The sequence below is a fragment of the Sinohyriopsis cumingii genome, chromosome 17 (genome assembly GCF_028554795.1).
Source record: "Sinohyriopsis cumingii isolate HCF-2022 chromosome 17, ASM2855479v2, whole genome shotgun sequence".
Classification (NCBI taxonomy): domain Eukaryota; kingdom Metazoa; phylum Mollusca; class Bivalvia; order Unionida; family Unionidae; genus Sinohyriopsis; species Sinohyriopsis cumingii.
The window spans coordinates 11,522,182-11,541,789 of NC_142977.1; the positions used below are offsets into that span (position 1 = coordinate 11,522,182).

General features: G+C 35.4%; 1 protein-coding gene across 1 annotated transcript in view; it reads right to left on the bottom strand.

Moving 5' to 3' along the window:
• Positions 1-19,608, bottom strand: part of LOC149777746 (beta-hexosaminidase subunit beta-like) — a 114,604-nt gene that overhangs the window by 54,271 nt on the left and 40,725 nt on the right. The window contains exons 6-9 of the mRNA XM_089938794.1: positions 12,833-12,934; positions 10,275-10,413; positions 7,594-7,789; positions 2,497-2,656 (exon numbers count right to left, since the gene is read on the bottom strand). Of these exons, the coding sequence (XP_089794920.1) occupies positions 2,497-2,656; positions 7,594-7,789; positions 10,275-10,413; positions 12,833-12,934 (597 nt within the window). The remainder of the gene's footprint in view (positions 1-2,496; positions 2,657-7,593; positions 7,790-10,274; positions 10,414-12,832; positions 12,935-19,608) is intronic.

The window sequence follows — 19,608 nt, forward strand, 5'->3', positions numbered from 1 at the left end:
ACATTCTAATATTATATGTTCTTTCCTATCTGTAGCAGTATTACATAATAAACATTTTGGTAAAGAGTGTATTATGTTTCTTCTATATGCATGTTCTTGTGTCCACCATGCATTATGAAGATAGAGATAAAAATTACCATATTTGTTTGGTTCTTTTATTTCTCTACAGTGTTTCCACACTTTAATCCAATCTACATTAGGTACTTGAATTTCTATTTTATTAGGATCCGAATTTGTTATTTCGTTTATTTGTTTCTCTATTAATGGTTTATCAAATATTTGCCACATATTCGAAAAAGTTAGGTTTCTATTTTGTTGCAAATTTATTTGTTTTCCGAACCAGTATATATATAGTCCCTGCCATTAGTATAATGGTTGGTGGTCTAACATATTCAATCTTGAGATTATGTTGGCTTGTTGTTTGTTGACTAGATTTGGTAGCCCTTGTCCACCTCGTTCATAACCTTTTTGTAGTGTTTTTTTTAGATAATTTGTGTATTCTTTTCCAGAGAAATTTTATAATTATTGACTCAATTTTGTCTAAATATAATTTTTCAAACTCTATATTGTCGAAGAGGAACCATATAGAGTTGTATAAATATGTTTTTGCTATTTGTATTTTATGCGTGAAGTTTAAGTTTCTGTCAGTCCATATATTTATGTGTTTTTCTAAACTTTGCTTTATGTGTAAAAAATTTATTATTTTGCTTTCTTTTCCATACGTCACACCGAGTGCTTTTACCTGGTGTCTGATTTGTGTAGTTGGAAGTCCTTGTGGATTATCCTTCCATTGGCTTATTAATAGGATTTCAGTTTTATTATCGTTTACTTGGGAACCAGAAGCTTCACTAAAATTTTTATATTGATTAATCAGACATGTATAAGATGATTTTGTGGTTATTATATTATTACAGTCATCTGCATGTTGAAAAGTTTTGCATTGTTCATTCATATTTGGTATCTTAATACCATGAATATTTTGATCTTGTTGTATATCTTTTTGCAAGATTTCAATGCTAAGTACATAAAGTAACATTGAAATAGGACATCCCTGTCTTACTGATCTATTAATTTTAAAGGGTTTTGTTTTTGCTCCATTTGTTTGTACCTGTGAGCTGATATTATTATGGATATCTGTACTAAGGAGCCATGACAGCTTTATATAAATTCGCCTCACGATCTTTCCAATTTGCTCTGACTTTTGCCGCTCAATTTTCTCATCAATTTTTGAACAATTCGGCGTTCCATACGGACGCAAGTAAATAAAGGAAGTAAACTATATTGTAGATATACTAACTATATTAAAATAATTTAAATAAAAGCTCGCTCAGAGTAAATAGATAAAACTGAAAAGATAAAATAAATAAATAAATCTAGTACGATAAACGGGTGTGTTATGCAAAACGTAGGTATTTGCAGCAAGTTTCTCGACAAACACAATTACTAAAATAGGAAGAAAAAAAATGCAATAAAATAATTTAAATGGCTGATTGCTTTTAATTTTAATACATTCGGGAATATGACCTTAAACATTTCACCGTATTTCTTTAAGTGACATAGTTGTGTTACGTCTTTCGGCTTAAACTACGTAACTTAACAAGGTAACCAACAAGCATTCAAGTTTACCAAAAAAAATAAATTTATTTTGCTAAAATAAAAAATATTAAAACAAACAAAATGAAAGAGATAAATATACCTTACAGTGTATGAATTCCTAGAATATTATCCTAAAATGTACTGTCAATTTCACTGATCTGGAAACGTTCCAAAGGTATTCCGATTGAAAGTTCAAATGTGCGCATATGCTAGGACAGGGGTCGGCAACCTGTGGTGGCACGTCAAGATATTTTGTGTGGCACGCGAAGGGCAGACAAAAATGATTTTAACAGTGTTACTCTCTTACTGGTGGCACGCGCTCGTTCATTTTGTAATTAATCCGGATAAAAATGGCACGCTATGTAAAATAGGCTGCCGACCCTTGTGCTAGCACAACTTAAGAATCACGGTTCAATGTAAATTCCACGAAAGTGAAATAGTACAAAAAGTCATTGAAAGATTCAGATAATCCGACAAAATTATTGAAACGTTCAAGTCCTTGAATAATTTCTCATAGTCATCAGTCAGTCAGTAAGACAAACGTACTTAACCATAGAACTCAGTAGCAAGCTCGTTAGTTTTATTGTTAGTTACTTCCTAAAGTAGTTATTTACGATTATTAGTTAGCCAGGTAGTTAATTAGCGCTTGTAGTGTACTGATGTGTCTTTTTATGCATTGTTTCACTGTTTGTTTTTCTTGTTAATTGTGTTTTCTTTTGGGTGGTTATTTTGGTTTTCGTATTTGTTTCATCGTTGTAGAAGAGCGAATGCCAACATGTCATTTCCCATCATGCCTTGCATTTCTTACCATAATTATGATATGGGATAATACTTGCTATTTCACATTAATGGCAGTACTATTATACCTAGCAGAAGTAAAATAAATATGACTGTATTTACCTCTGCTCCGTTGTCGACTGGATCGTGCCACATAATGATTTTAGACGCCAAACTCTTGACAATGGTTATAACTTTTTCTATATAGTACTGTTCTAGCAGAGTGAAATTGGACCCAAAACCTTTTGAAGCCATGAAGCTTTTGATCTCTGGATTTGTTGCCCTGGAAACAAATTTCAAAGCAAAGCATTCCCATTAACATATCACATTTATTAAATGTACAAATTCGTCAACCCAATTGTGAAACAGTGTTATGCTAGTGTTTCCTGTCAACGTCCGCATGTATCTGCTTCTTCAGATAAGGCATTAACCCAAGGATGAAACTGACTTTGGATATACAGTAATAACATGCACTTGACTATATCCACTTATGTATAATACAAATTACTCTATGATCAGAGTATATTGTTGTGTTCCGATAAAATTTTAGAAAAATTATTTAAATTATTCATTGGAATTACACAATGGTCATTGATTTTTTGGGACTACGAAAATATTTGAGATTGTTTAGAACTCATTCAAAGACATTCTGGATTATATAATTGTAGCACATCGGGATATTCGAGAATGTTGGAATTCATTTGGAATATTCTAACTATTAGACCTGTGCTATGACAGTTAGGATTATTTTGAATTTAATTCACAGTACTGTTTCTTTTGAATTTTCACTGTGTTTTATAGGCAAATAAATTATTTCTTGAATTTTACTTGTTGGTTTAACTTCTTTTCTATTTCTTAGTTTAAGAGCACAAAGTCATAACAATATAACAACACTGTACTATGTATCCATCATTTTTATATTATTTCAATGCATTGGTGAAGGACATTTAAACACTATCAAGTAAATCCAATATTTGTGTGCAGTAATCAGTGAAGCTAATATAAAAATGAAATAAGTACGGTATTTATTGGCTTGGCGGAACTGTACTGAAGATGCATCCTATGGATGCTGACTTTAAAATGACCCCAAAATTCAAAAAGATTTTTATTTCATTTGAAGAATGAAAAGGACTGATATCAGGCTTCCTTAAATTTTCATCCGACGACGTCGTCCGATATAAAACAGGTATGAGTACCAGTTTCATTTTTGTTAGAGAAATACATCAATGGAAAATGTGCAAATCGACAGCGTATGATATTTATCTAACTTTTGCACTGTATTGACAATCCAACCATTTCCTGTGCATGCTCGCCACAAGTATTGAATCAACACGTTTTATAAACAAAGGTATTATATGCTCATTTTTTCTCCGTTAACTTTACATTGTCAGAATCGTTCAGTATTTTACAATATTGCTCTCGCGCTCAACTTCATTATGAACTCACGTGTGCCCAATGATGTATTAGGAACTACTTTGTAAACAAATCATGTACACTCTCGTAGTAGACGCTTTAGGTTTTGGTTCATTAAATTTGTTTCTGAATGAACTAAAGAAGATGTTTCGTGGACGGCCACATACCAGCTGCTTTGCTACATTCCGCGTTAACTTTTTCGAAACAATGTTTCGGATTTAGGCGGAAGATGCCAGATTTCATAAAATTGTTGGGTACCTACAAATAACATGCAAGTGACAAGGCATGAACTGTCTTCTTTAGCTGGTAAAAAGAATGGCAAAAATATACTTACAGTTTTAAATACTGAATTTTCTCAGAATGAACTTTCTTAGTTCTGCAAATCCGAATTACATGAGCTATGTCATGGGTCCTCAAGCTTGATTACACCTTTCAAAATTGTACTGTAATTTCGACTATATTCCAAGTGCAATTACATCCTCCTTACTGCGCTCAAAATGACTTAAACATTATATTCCATAGCTTCATATTGATAATTGCAAATGAAAGACTTCATATTTTTCCCACATTATGATTTCAAACATTCAATGACAGAACAGGAACACACTTGCAGATGTCAACACGCTAATGAAATCCGATGTACTTCGATGTAGAATTGGCACAGATAAATCCGTCCATAATCATTAAATTTTGTACAATCGACAAAAATACCAAAATCTATTCATTCCAGATCAAATGGAAAAGTTGTAGTAATGCACATTCATTCAAAATATGACTCAAATTTCATTTTTAAGTAAACCAAAACGCCATTTTCTTTCAAAAGTTATGTCTAGCGCTTGACTAAGTTCAAATTTATCTGGGCGCAGTTATGTGCGCAGTAATAATGTTGTTGTTGTGTAATGACGAATCTGCATTTGTGTATTTAGTTTGGAAAACGGTATACGTTCAGTTACTTTGTTTCTTGTATTGTATTTTGTTTACATAATTAAGCCTTAGGCAGAATACGAAAATGAGCAGACAATAAAAAGGTTACTGCATTTGTATGGGAAAATATGAACTCATTTTGTCGGATGGATATACTACACTCCCAAGGTTGTAGATAACTAAGAAACAGAAATACCCGTCTCTTTCAAAACTGCGAATATACCGCTCTTCTGTCAATAAATCCATACACCATACAGCAGCGCCACACTGTACACCGTCATATGCATGAATAATAAATCTAGTGCCGTTTCTTTAAAACAATGAAACGATTCGAAATCCTTTGCAGTGATATTAACGTTTTCAATGAGCGTTAGTCGAATACAGTTTCAATATTAATCATTTGTATCATGAACTAGTGTATATTTTATCTCTAAATGAATCGCGAATGACGTCATCAGTAGCCATATTTGTGATATGCTGGCAGATATACTGTTAATTTTATATTGTGTTTGAAAGATGAAATAAATTCACGGAATCTCAAGACACTGTGACAAAATGTACACACATAAACAGAACACAAACCAGGCTTTATAACAGTATCTATATTTGCAATTTAGAAGTTGATTTTGCCTCAGTGTGCCTTGTTGAAAATGGCCAATTTTGGTACTCGCATATCGAATAAACTGCCAGGTAAAATGGGCAGAAGATCGTCTCCTATAGTACAAGTCACATGGGTCATGTATGCGCATTTACTCATTTTAAATTAAATATAAATTGTTCTTTTACAATTTAACACCAATTTTCTTTTACCAAAGTCTATTCAATCCTGATTAATGAATGTTCTGCACCTTAACAGTCTCCAAGAAACTTCCAGGCGAAAATTATTTATCGCTATGGACTATTACAATGGTGGCCACGTACTAAATAAACTTGGGTCAACATAAGAGAGTCGAGTGGAATCGTCACAATCGAGGGTATTACGAATTTGTGTATCAATGTGCGTAGCATTCATTGTTACATCACAGCGCACGACATTCAATCCGGATGGTACTGAATCACATCTTTAGGTTTATTTCGTCGAAAAATGTATACGTACTTGAACATTGATTTTGCCGTATCGTGGCGTCTAAATAATGACCTTCCAAAGGAATATGGATGTATGCGAATCCAAAATGAAGTAAATAATTGCCACTTAAAGGTATGTACAATCAAATTCTAAAAAAAATTACACCCATCACTGAAATAATCGGTGTTGAATGCCTACATGACCCTTGTGCCTTGTACTATAATGAAGTTATTGGGAAGCATCTGTACATAGGTTTTGTCCTCAGCTTTCTACGAAATACAAGTTTCATCTCAGTACTCACGCTGCCTTTATTATGTTCCTTCTGTCTTTTCGTCTTAGGCCGCGCCCATTTCTATTACACAGTTATCCTTGTCAAAGTAAAGCTCTTTTCCACAAGTAACCATTGTTGTGGTCCAACACGTTTAGAGCCTGATTTGTAGAACTTGTTTAATGCACGTGGCACTATTTCAGCAGTCATGTCTTGTGTTTACTCGCCAAGGCTACTCACAAATTTATAATTTTGCTTTTACGACCGCCTTTATTATCACTAGTATCATCATCGTCGTAACGCCAATATCATTATTAATACATCTATCACTATCATCATCGTTACAGTTCTTTTATTTGATAATCTGTACGTGCAGCACTTCAGACGTGCATCTCTGTAACATCTCTGATTAGATGAATAAAAACACTTTTTTATATGTGACGTCATAATGATTACCCATACGTCATATCATGGTCTCCCAATAAGGAAACTTTACGGAAGTACCCATTCCGTTCTTGATGTATAAATGTAAATGTTGCTCTGATTGAATAAATGCTAAAATATTTTCATTTGTGTCAACATAATGTTTACTTACACGTCAATTAACTGAGCTTTAAATAGCTTGGGAAATGCCCAGCAACAGGCAAAACATAGCAACAGTGGCCGACATGAAATTTAGTTAAATGAAATAAATAATAACACGAAATTTGTTGATGTCAGTGATGTCAATCTGTTTTTAAATGAGAACTTTGTTTCTCTTTAATAAGAAGAAAAATCATGGGCTAAGCACACATCACCAAAAAATTATGTCTGCAGTGTGGCATTTTATAGTGATGTCCAGCACTGTGGCATCATGCCGCAGACATGTAGCATGATGTCCCACCCAGTCACATTATTCTGACACCAGGTCGACCAGTCATAACACTAACCTGTTAGTGCTGAGCGCCAAGCAAGGCAGCTGTGAGTACCATTTGTGTAAGTCTTTGGTATGACTCGGCCGAGGATCGATCCCACGACCTCCCGCATCCGAGGCAGACGCTCTAACCACTAGGCCACCGGAGCAGTTCACTATTCTGTAAGACGATGGATTAAATGGCATGCAGAATATCAAAGGAACTTATTTGGAATACTTCATTTGGAATACTTCATTTGGAATACTTCATTCGGAATACTTCATTTGGAATACTTCATTCTTTGGACTTGTAATAGAACTTTTAGGATCGTTTAGGATTTCATTCACTATTCTGTAGGATATGTTTAATTTTTCACTTTGTATTCCAGGAAAATACATTAGTTGTTCGATTTTACAAAACATGCTGGTTTTTCACTCTTTTCTGTTACTTGCTTTAAGACGGTAGAGTCGTAATATTAGTAACAGTCAACAACATAGCAACAGCGGTCGACACAAAGCATTTTTAAAGGTAAATAGAACTAAAATCACATTACTAAAAATTCATATAATGAGAATGAAATAATTTTTTCACTGCAATATAACGAAATAGGTGTGTATAGTCTATCCAGCTGACGTTGTTGTTGTTCGGAAACATACCAGCAAGCTCGATAAGCTTCGTCCATTCCCAAATGCATATACTGATCAGGGAAGTCCTGCTTCACCTCGCTGTACAGCTTATGGATGACGTCATATGTGCTATTTAGAATCGGGTTGACAATCTCGTACTCCGCGTGACTTGTATAATTTGCAGTACCCGGATTCTTTCCGTCTCCATAGCAAGGAGTCAAAAAATCTATTCAAAATAAAATAAAACAAATTATGTTTTAAACAAATGGACAAACATGATTAGCCAAAAAACATACATTAGTATTTTTTATAACATATTTTGAGAATATGTTGAGCGCTAGGTCAATTTGGTACAGAATATAGTCATTTTGCACACTTAAGATCTCACCTATTCGGACTCAATTATTAAAGAACAATAAAATAAAATAATGACAAAATACAAAGTACATTTAAATTAGCTACACTTAATGCAGCTGCGTCCCTTTCGTTCTTTTTTATATCACCAACTGACCTAAACATCAACTTAAAGCATTGTAATACTTAGTTTCACATCCCTTAGCTTGAAAATAAGTCTTCATGTGCCTCCGAGGGTTCGGTGTAATTTAGCATCCGCTTTTGTTACCCTTCAGCTAAATTCATAATTTAAAAAATATTCATCAGAAAAATGGATAGTCTCCCTTCGACAAATTCAAAATTGACTCCATATGGCCTTGACCGTTAGTGATTTTACCTCACACCGTTAACACATAAAGCAAGTCGAAATCTGAACACAAACCACAATGAGGTTTCAATTGGTTATTTTCATTAAATGGAAAGTTCTCCAGCTGCGATTGTAGTGTCAGCAACACTGTGTTTAGACCTATCGGCCCGATAATTGGTTTGTGACTTCTACTTTGCAAATGTAGTAAATCTGTCATGATCGAATTTTTCTGAAAATTGTATTAAAAGCAATTTTTTAATTCTTGTAACTCAAATATGTATTATTTCAATAAAGAGCATGTTTTTATGTTGGAAAACTGTAAAATCCCTTTCACTGCATAATGCATTTCTTCTTATATTCTAAGTCAGCAAATTTAGACTCAGTAAGATTAATAAAAGGTTTGCTGAGCTAGCAAAATTATCTTCTGCTGACATTATCAGATAAAGTATATGTGTTTCATAGAAAATGCTCCTGAAGCACATTATTATATAATGACACGTACAAACGGACAGAACGGACAGCAAAATATGTATAGAGCCCTGGAGTTATGGTGCAAGATGAGAAACGTATGTCCTTTCTTGGTATTCGCCCAAATCACATATAAGCAAGATGCGGCTTTGTGTAAATTAATTCGTTTGCCAGAACTCACGACCTGTCTTTCTTGCAAGAAAGCAACTGTCTGTATTTGTAAGATTTTCTCTTCGGTATATAGAATTTTAATGCTTTAAAATGATACGGTTGTGTTTTGGTTAGCAGTTCAATCTGAGATAAATGCATTTGCAGCATGTTTTTATTCCTTTGATACCCTATCATTATTCTTTACTATAATATATTGGAAAGTTCAATTGTGTAAAGAATGTATATTTACTTGTAATCATGCTATAGATGATTGCAAACGACGAGGTCACTAACAACCTCGTGCTCAGTAATAATTAATTTAGAAATAAAATATTCTTTAAGTAATAGAGTATACTATTTTTGATATTTTAGGTCAAATTCAGTAAAATACTTTCTACAAAATGATTGTTATAATATTCTGAAATATTAAATATTTACACACTTTGGCCATCGTTAATTTATTCCATATTCAATTATTTACACTATATTCTAAACGACAGAAACTCTAGGACTGTATGAAGTTTGTAAGCTGGCAGGAATATGATAATTTTGTATGTATTTCTTTATGTAATTAATTATATCAAATAATTTCAATAGAGTTAGTTCGTTCGCCAGAACTCACGGCTTCATTCTTGCAATCGATTCCGTACCTCTCGTTCAGACTTCCACAATGATGTAGATCTACACCGTTAGAAGTGACACCCCTTCTAAGAGAGCGTGAACTCCCTCATTCTCTCTAAGTATGGTTGAAATGCAAAATATTTTATGACCAGTATTGGGGGGAGGGGAGCGAAAGACATTTCTTAAAAAGTTATTAAATTCCTTTCATAACAAGTACATTTCTTAAAATGTTGCAAAGAGTTTCATAATGTTATAAAAAATTCTTATGCAGAAACCATGACTGCAATTTTACGTCCGTTGCCTTGATCCTCAATCTGTCTCTTGCAACCTCTGTAAGGAAATGTCCTTCCGTAAGTGTAAATCAAAACTGAAGTGTCTGAGGACTCCATTAACCATTCATTTCCCTATCTCAGAATCATTTGGGAGCCGCCCCAGTGTAGCTGCCTATGAAGTATGGTGATAATTAGGGCAATGAGAATTTTCTTATCGTGTAAAAACGAAAATCCCACTTTCATCCTATGTGGCCTTGACCTTGTACATAACATGGTTCTGTTTCTTCCCATAGGTAAAGTACACATGTTGTTCGACTTTTTAAACAAAAGCAACAGCAAAAAAAAGTGTTGCCGAAACTATCTCGGTTACGAAAGGTCAGACAGACAACGTCGCAATATCCCCGTCCCGTCCACACCTTCGGTTAAAAGTGGGATAAAAAGCGCGCGGAAAAATAAAGATAGAAGAAAAAAGAAAGAAAGAAAAAAAAGAAAACACGTACCTTTAAGCGCTCTTCCCCATGACTGAGTGTGTCCGGGGGTATCAAACTCCGGGATGACACGTATTCCCCTGAGACGAGCATACTCGATAACTTTCCGTATGTCACTTTTTGTGTAGACAAGATTTGGTCCATAAGCTCCCTAAATCAATCAATAAATCAATCAATAAATCAAGCAAGCAACAAGACAAACTCTTTATGTCACAGATACCCACTTCGGAATGTATACCTTTATATCATTTCAAAAGAACATACATACATACATACATACATACATACATACATACATACATACATACATTCCATTAAAAATAATAAACTTGGTTAACATATTTTCTTCGCCAATCGCTTGATCAAAGCCATATTGACAAAATGACTGTTAAGTGTGATATACATACATCCATATGCAAAGCCTAGCTTCTCTCAACACTAAATGAAAATGCAGGTACTGTAGCAGTATCTAAAGAGATATACGTATTGTAGCAGTATTCAAACGAGATACATCTATTGTAGTAATATCAAAAGAGGCGAAAGTATTGTGATACAGGTATTTCAGTAGTATCCAAAGAGATAAAGGTGTTGTAACAGTATCCAAAGAGATACAGGTATTGTAACATTATCCAAAGAGATACAAATAATGTAGAAGTATCCAGAGAGATACAGGTATCGCAACAGTATCCAAAGATATATATATATATATATATATATATATATATATATATATATATATATATATATATATATATATATATATATATATATATATATATATATATATATAATGTAGTTGTATCTAAAGAGATATAAGTATTGCAACAGTATCCAAAGAGATACAGATAGTGTGGCAGTATCCAAAGAGATAAAGAGATACAGGTATTGTAGTAGTATCCAAAGTGATGCGGGTATTATCACGGTATCCAAATGAAAACAGGTATTGCAACAGTATCCAAACATATACAGATATCGCCATAGTATCCAAAGAAATACAGGCATTTTAGCAATATCCAAACAAATACATGTATTGTTGTAGTTTCCAAACAGATACACATGGTGTAGCAGTATCCAAAGAGATAGAGATATTGTAGCAGTATCCAAAGAGATACAGGTATTGTAACAGCATCCAAAGAAATACAGACATTGTGAGAGTATCCAAAGAGACGAAGATATTGTGGTAGCATCCAAAGAGATACAGGTATTTGAGCAAAATCAAAAGAGATGCATATATTCTAGCAGTATCCAAAGAGATTCAGATATTGATGTAGTATCCTACGAGATACATGTATTGTAGCAGTATCCTAAAGATACAGTAATTGTAGCGGTATCCAAAGAGATACAGGTATTGTAGCGGTATCCAAAGAGATACATGTTTTTGTAGGGTTTAACGCCATTTTTCAGCACACGATAGGCTATACATGGCGGCCAGTATTAACGGTGGAGGAAGAACCGGGAAAGCCCCAAAAAAGAACAACCGACCCACGAAAAGCTACTGGCAAGCTTTCTCACATACCAACATTGGCCGAATCCGAGACTCGAACCCATGCAGACAGAGGTGAGATGGCAGTGATCCGTAACGGAGAGTGCTTTAGACCACTCAGCCATTCGGGGCCCCAGAGATACAGGTATTGTAGCAGTATCCAAAGAGACACAGGTATTGTAGCAATATCCAAAAAGATACATGTATTGAAGTAGTATCCAAAGAAATACAGGTATTGTAGCAATATCTAGATAGATACAGGTGTTGTAGCAGAATCCAAAGAGATACAAATATAATAGCCGCATCCAAATAGATACAGGTGTTGTAACAGCAACCAAAGAGATACATGTATTGTGACAGTATCCAAAGAGATACAGGTTTCTTAGCAGCATCCTAAGATATACATTTATTTTATCAGTATCCAAAGAGATTCAGGTATTATAGTAGTATCCAAAGTGATGCAGGTATTGTAGCAATATCCAAGGAGACGCAGGTATTGTAGCAGTTTCCAAAAAGATACAGGCATTGCAGCAGTATCCAAAGAGATAAAGATATTGTAGCAGTATCCAAAGAAATACAGATATTGTAACATTATCCAAAGAGATACTGATATTGTAACAATATCCAAAGAGATGCGATAGTTATATATATATATATACATATATATATATATATATATATATATATATATATATATATATATATATATATATATATATATAAAACCACGACAGTATATTAGGCATACGGTATTACCCTAGTCCGTCTATGCGTCCGTCCGTCACACCATGATAAACGTTTGCGTTTGAGTCATTCAGGCACAATGGTGTTCCATCAATATATATTGAGTTAAGGTTCAAATAAAACTGTGAATCTAGTCATGACCTTGATATCGACCTCGTAAATGACTTGGCTTAAATTCAAGCATTAAACATTTATACTGACAATAAATAAAGAAATACATTTTTTAAAACTTCTTGCTGTCTTTGGTACTTAAAAGAGCAATAGATGTATAACAAAACACGACCTTTGCTTGACGTGTAGAAAAACAGGACCTTGGGACAATTTAGGTTTTTATGAATATTACCTTCTTTGACAATTCTGGAAATTCTTTACTGACGTAGGGGAAAGACTGATCGTCCACAATATGCCAGTGAAAAACATTAAATTTATTGTATGCCATGGCATCCTGCAATAAATAAATAAATAAATAAAGATAAAAAAAAAATAATGACAAAAGCCAAAGTATTTTTGAAGCGCTCTGCTTTCTTTTGCAAAGAAGACGTAAATACACAATCATTGTGGATAGAAAACACATTCTTTTCAACGGAATAAATAAATTTAATTTATGTTTGATTGATTTGAGCAGTCAATGAAAGAACCAGGAATCCATCTATCCACTCCTTTATCTGGCACTTCTACCTCTCCATAAATTCCATCTGTCATTCGCTATAACTAGCAATCTAGCTGTCGATCTGTATCGATCTATCGATTTATCCCAGAGGCTGAATAAACTGGGGGTTGTGATATTCGTCAAAACCACTGAACAACTAGATGGAACAAAAATTTTTTTTATATTCAGCACGAAAAATACGAACCCATGTACACACACACACACACACACACACACACACACACACAAGTAGTGAATAGGGACACTCTAGGCACTAGGGGACTTCCATGTTAAAAAGGGTATATCCACTCTGGGGACTATGTAAAATTTAACATAGGAGAAAAAAATATCCACTCTGGGGACTATGTAATTTAACATGGGAGAAAAAAAATATCCATTCTAGGAACAAGGGGAATTGAACATGGGAATAGAGTTTGGGCCTGTCTAGGGACAAGGGGAATGGAACATGGGAATACTGTGTGGGCCTATCTAGGGACAAGGGGAAATGGAACAGGGTCGGGACCCTATTTTAATACGGCCCGGACCTGATGGGTCTATGGAAAGGGAACAGGCAAAAAATTGAAACAGGGAGGGGGGTCTCTATTTTTTTTTTAAAAATAAAAAAAAATAAAAAAATGGGCTAGGCAATTGAAAGTCAAGATCTTTTCGAGACCTATGAATGGCCCTGAAAAGGGCCTTTGGTTTTATGTTAATATATCCTTAATATTATATCGTGGATAAACACCCATGTATCTATTTATAGCTATAATCAGCTTAAATTCCTCTGAAATCTCACTATCTATCTATACTACAACTTGTGGGTTATTCCTTTGGAAAATCCCACTATCTTTTTATAGCCTCAGCTTGAGTGACGTTCCTGTTTATGAACTCTAATATATATGTATAGCTACAACCTGTGGAAATCCCCAAGTCCATATTTATAGTCTCAAAATTTCCAGCGTCAGTGACGTCACTGTACTGAACACTAGGGGATAAATGTCAACAGTGTTGCAAGTCGCTGACCTGAATACGTGCTACTGTAGGTAGGTAGGTAGAGTGTATTTGATAGGGATAAAGTGAGTTTTATAGGAACAAACAGAGACCAATACACATACACACACAACGTACGCGCGCAGACACACACACACACACACACACAGAGGGAAGAGGAAAAAAACAAATCCAAACATACTATCCATACAAACGTACCCAAACGGATACAATCCCCAAACATACTATCCACACAACGTCGCTAACGCATATAAACCCAAAATATACTATCCACACGGAAGGGATGGAAAACAAAACCAAATATACTATCCATACAAACGTACCCGAACGCATACAAATATTTGCTAAAAGTCATACGAAAGTATAATTCAAGGCAAAAGTGGCAACAAAACTTACTCTTTTGGTCGTTGATTTGATGAGAGTCATACGAAAGTGTGTAAGTGCTGATGAAGTTTGCTATATCTGCAAAGGTAAATGGGTATTTGTCTCCAGAATACCTGCTCCGTCTAAGAAAGAGAAACAAAAGTCAAGTCGATCTGTGCTGACTCTTCCATCTTCTTGATCGTTTGAGAGTGCAATGAATACTCTGACGCTAAGACACTTTCCCTATGTACAGAGACCTGCTGCGTATGAAACCTAGTCAAATGTAATTTTGCAATAAGATGAAACGATTTCATTGAGAAAGTAAAAGGCAATGACGTGCCGTGTCGCCTCACACAAGAGCTGAAGTGTTAGCTCAAATCCGTGTCAGCGATTTCGAAGACGACATAACTGAGCTTTAATCAATGTTCTCCATTTATGCCACAAAACCACGAGTCCTGCTTCACGCCAAAAGAAATTTCGTTCGGTCCGTAAAATATAGTATCACATCTGAGAAACGCAAAAACGAACTTCCAGAAAACTGAGAACGACGACTTACACCTACATCGTAAATTTATGAGTTTAAGTAGTGCGTAAAACTTAGTCAAATTAAATTTTTATAGTCAAGACGAAACGATCTATTTTCCAAGAAGAAAGCAGATACCAAGCGACAATGGCGATCCGTGTCACACAACACTTTTCAAAATGTATTATTATAGGTTTGTTCTAGCGATCTGCACGGTTAAATTAAATGTTGATGTATTTTGCAATAAGACGGACACAATTTCCATGGGATCGCCCATGGTACGATTGTTCGTCCATTAGTTTAATTTTTTAAAATATTTTTTTTTATATAAATCGCCTATAGGATAGACTCAGTAAAGCATGGCCATTCTCGTCACTGTCTGAATAGCTACTCAAGTCAATTCGAAGTGAACGCGGTAAGAAAATAAGTATAGCCAATGAAATGGCTTACAACGGGTGATGCATTGTTTTGTTCTAGGACTGTGTGGCATAATAATCCCTGTGTTCTTGCGTTGCTACCATTACAGTGCAGACAGACTGGAATGTGAACTTACAAGCCCTTTTTGTGTATTGTACCATTTCTTCTTACCACATCAAAATACTGAGCGTCACAGTATTGGTTCGCGTTTTCAAGCTGACCATTTTTTTATATCTCATTTAAACATTTTAACATAAACACTCACACTCACACTCACATCGGTAGAGTCAGAACAGACGTGTTACAGTATTGAGGGGCATGCTGTCTTCTTTTTCTTTTTTTCTTCAAACTAATAAATTTGGGGTTTGTATGAAGTAAAGAACCGAAAGTACAGTGAACCTCAAGGATGATGACCCAATCTGTCTGTCTATTGATGCGTGTATTTACTTAAGAAGAAATATGACCTCTAAAACACAAAGAGATACGGCAGGCATGATTAGAATGAACACAACGATGTTTTCCTTCACGCCCGTGTAATTTAGAGTTTCAATCGTCTTTGAAGACAAACTTGGTCTCCTTTTGTAGGGTTTGAAATAAAAACAATCTGAAAAATCTTAAGCACTTTGCTATAGATAATTTCATCAACAGACTAAACAACATAAATACCGTTACAACAATAGAAAGCCTTAAATCTTCTATCAAAAAGAAATGCATCAAAAAAATTAAAGATTAACGATAACTAACCAATGAAACCGAATTTAACAAAGGAAATGACATGTGAAGAAACGCCTCTCACTTTGGAAAGGTAGGCGAATGTAATCTGTCATGCACCATCAACTTGAAAAAAAATTATAAACAGGGAGAAACCTAATTCAAAATTCAGTTTTATTTTTTTTCAAAATTGTTTCGTTTCTTTTTTCTTTTTTGGAACAAATCGAAGCACTAATATAGAGTGGAAAAGGGAAAATGCACATAAAAGCTTTGATATTTCTGAAAAAAATGAGGGATATTCCTAACGTTCATAAACACCTATATATGCTTGGACTTGTCTGTGACTTATCCACAAAACAAGATATACATATTTCTGGTCAAGCTGCAAGTGTGTGCGTGTTTTTGAAAATGGTAAAAATTGGATATACAATTTTCTCGTGACACTTATAAAGTAAAGAGTCTGTGCAAGTGTCAAAAGCCAAAGTCATATAAGTTTTGTATTTTGTACGGCTTGTAAAGATTTCTACTTTAGAAAATGTGAAGTATCACAAGTTATTATCACAAACAGAAGTGGAACATAGGGGCTTGCAAGAAAGAAAATAACCCAGACAGTTGGTGTCATCAAGAGTGCTAGAGACGGTACCCGAACTTGCTTGCTTGCTTACTTGAATTAAAGTGATTTTCGCTCTAATGGAGCATGTATCACTGGTTTAATTACGCACCACTTGATTTTTAATTACTCCTGGGGAAGGAAAGAGAGCCTCATCCCCCAGGCTTTTATGTACTCACAGACTACTTTTAAATTTAGCCACTCAGGTGTAGGACTAACTAGTCCTTAACAACCTGACTGAAAGGCTTTAAACATGAGTGGGAATAGTTTCACCACACACTCATTTTTCTGTCCGAGCGTGGTAAAGGAGGAAAAAGGTGCTCAGCAAGACAGCCATGGGTGTTAAGTACTCAACAAAACGCTAGCCCGTACTTATTTCAAATCAAGTCCCGTTTTTGCTAATGGACAATAAAAAGTACCAATAATGTGTTAACCACCTGTGCAATTAGTTCAAATCTAACGAGTCTGTTAAATTTCCTACTTCCTAACATATCTATCTAATATTAGTACTTAGTGTACATAAAAATAGCCATACTGATCTTATTTAAATTATTATGTCTAAGCGACATATACCAGTTTGGTCACTGTTAGGTTTAAAAAGTTAAGTTTGTTGCGGTGTTCCAATGGGTCAAGTTTGTTTCGAGAATAGTTTAGTCGAGGAGGGATACCAAGCCAAATATGGTTCCCTATTTAATAAAAAGCAATCTTTTGGAGCCCTAAAAAAGGCTGGTTTTTTTTCTGTTAGAAGGTAACACGTATCTCTTTTGCTTCCACGTTCTTTCCCGCACTCCAGGTCTCGTGATTCTTGATATCAGGAAATGCGTAGCCATGATGGGCGGCAATGTAAGCAGCGGCTTCTACCAGTTGACTGAGGGGGTATCCAGTGTAGGTTTGTCTGTAGAATTGGGGGAGAACTCTGACCCCTAATCCCCATTGAGAAGGTCTTGGTTTAAAGGTGTCTAGAGATTTGTAGGCAACGTATTGTATGGCTCTAATAAACTGCCCTGCTTTGTTGACGTCATACAATGCTTGATCTAGCCCCATTAAGGTGTACTTCTCAACGAGGGTCAGCGTCCCCCTCCTCCTCCTCAACCGCCTCACTTTCCTCTTCTGGTTTTGATACTAATTCTTCAGTTGAGGTAGATAGTTTCAAATCCGCTGCTATGGTGTCTGTCGCTGTTATTGTTGTTGTGGTTGTTCTTTTAGCTGAGATTGCCTGTAGTATCGGAGTGAGAAAAGAACGTAGTGCCTCCGATAATTACATCTGAGTTTGCCATACCGTTTGTCTAACATAATTGGCCGTTTGTTCTGCCACCACTCTTTCCGGGGCGGGTTGTTTGTTAGGTATAGTCGGCTGTTGACTAGATGTTATTTGTGTTCTCGAGGTGGGTGGAGTGCTAACTGGCTAGGTCTGCATTTCTTGCTCCCGCTGCTGTTGCCTATATTTCTTCCCTCCACACCGAGTTCCTGGCCTAATTCTTTTAATTTCGTTGTACCCGAACTTACATTATCCATATTATCACCAAAAAAAAAAAAAACGCACAGACTTAAAAGAACACTCACTCACTTTTTACAGAACATTACTATTTTAAAAATTTTGATAAGCGACGGAAACGAAGGACTTAGAGTCACACTTTCTAACCAAGATAAAGAAATTATGTGCTTATAGACTCACTTCTGTAATTTTTCTTCTAACTGACTAACATATCATAGGCAATGGAATGTTATTTCTTTCGAGAGTGTAGGGTAGCCCTGAAATTTTTTTTTTTTTTTTTTTGAGGGGGGGGAACTTGAAGCTATGGCGATCTCTTAGGTTATAAGATGGCGGCCTCCTCTGACGACAGGCTTTCTCACAGGATAAGGTCTGCTTCTTCGGAAAGAGAAGAAGAACTCTTTGGTGTCGATACAACTGTTGACAAGGCCTCTGTCAGGTTCATGCTGCTGCTGCTGTTGCTGCTCTCTCTGCTGTTTATGAAGTCTATACTTCTCCATCCATTCTTCTTTCTCCTTCTTGAATTCCTCCTTGAAGAGCTCTTCTTTCAGGTCTTCAGTGACTTTCAACATTATGATATTGTCTATCTCTTCAGGTCTCGGTATCAGACTTGTCATGACCCTATGCAAATTCACATAGGCTTCGTTCAACTTGGCTAATCTTGAGCACATCTTCGAAGGAAGATGAGTCGACAATGGATGGGCAGACTGGAGACTCCCGTTTTTATGGTCAAAGCGCGGACGTGAAGGAAAACATTACTACACGGTTTTCGAGTCGAACCGTTCAAACAGTGTTATGGGAGGGATAGAGAGAAGTCAAAGAACATGAATCAGGATACCTATAGTTAAACAAACCACAAAGGCATTTTTTTCTTCAAAACACAACATTTTTATTCAAAATTACTTAACACTAACAAACAACTCTAACATTTTTAACAATAATCCAACAATATAACATCAAACATTTTTTTCAAATACCAAACATTTTTTCAACTAACACATTATTTTGGACAGGGCTGACAACGTTGTGAATGAAATTGTGATTTCCACTGTTGTAAGTCATTAGGCCATTGATGGACACTACGTTTCCTAGCTAGAGACAAAAGATTAGCATACTGGTCACAAAACCATCGATGTACTTTCACATCGTTTCTAGAAGAATGACGAGGATCAAAATAAGTCACGAAATGTTCTAAAGAATAGCCCAGACTACGATGATGCAGAAAATACACACAATATTGTCCACACACCAAGGAATATGTGCCTTGTTATTTCACATTATTGAATCGTGTGGTCTGAGCATTTCTTCTCATAAAGTCAATGATATCGTCTTCCAAAGGGGGC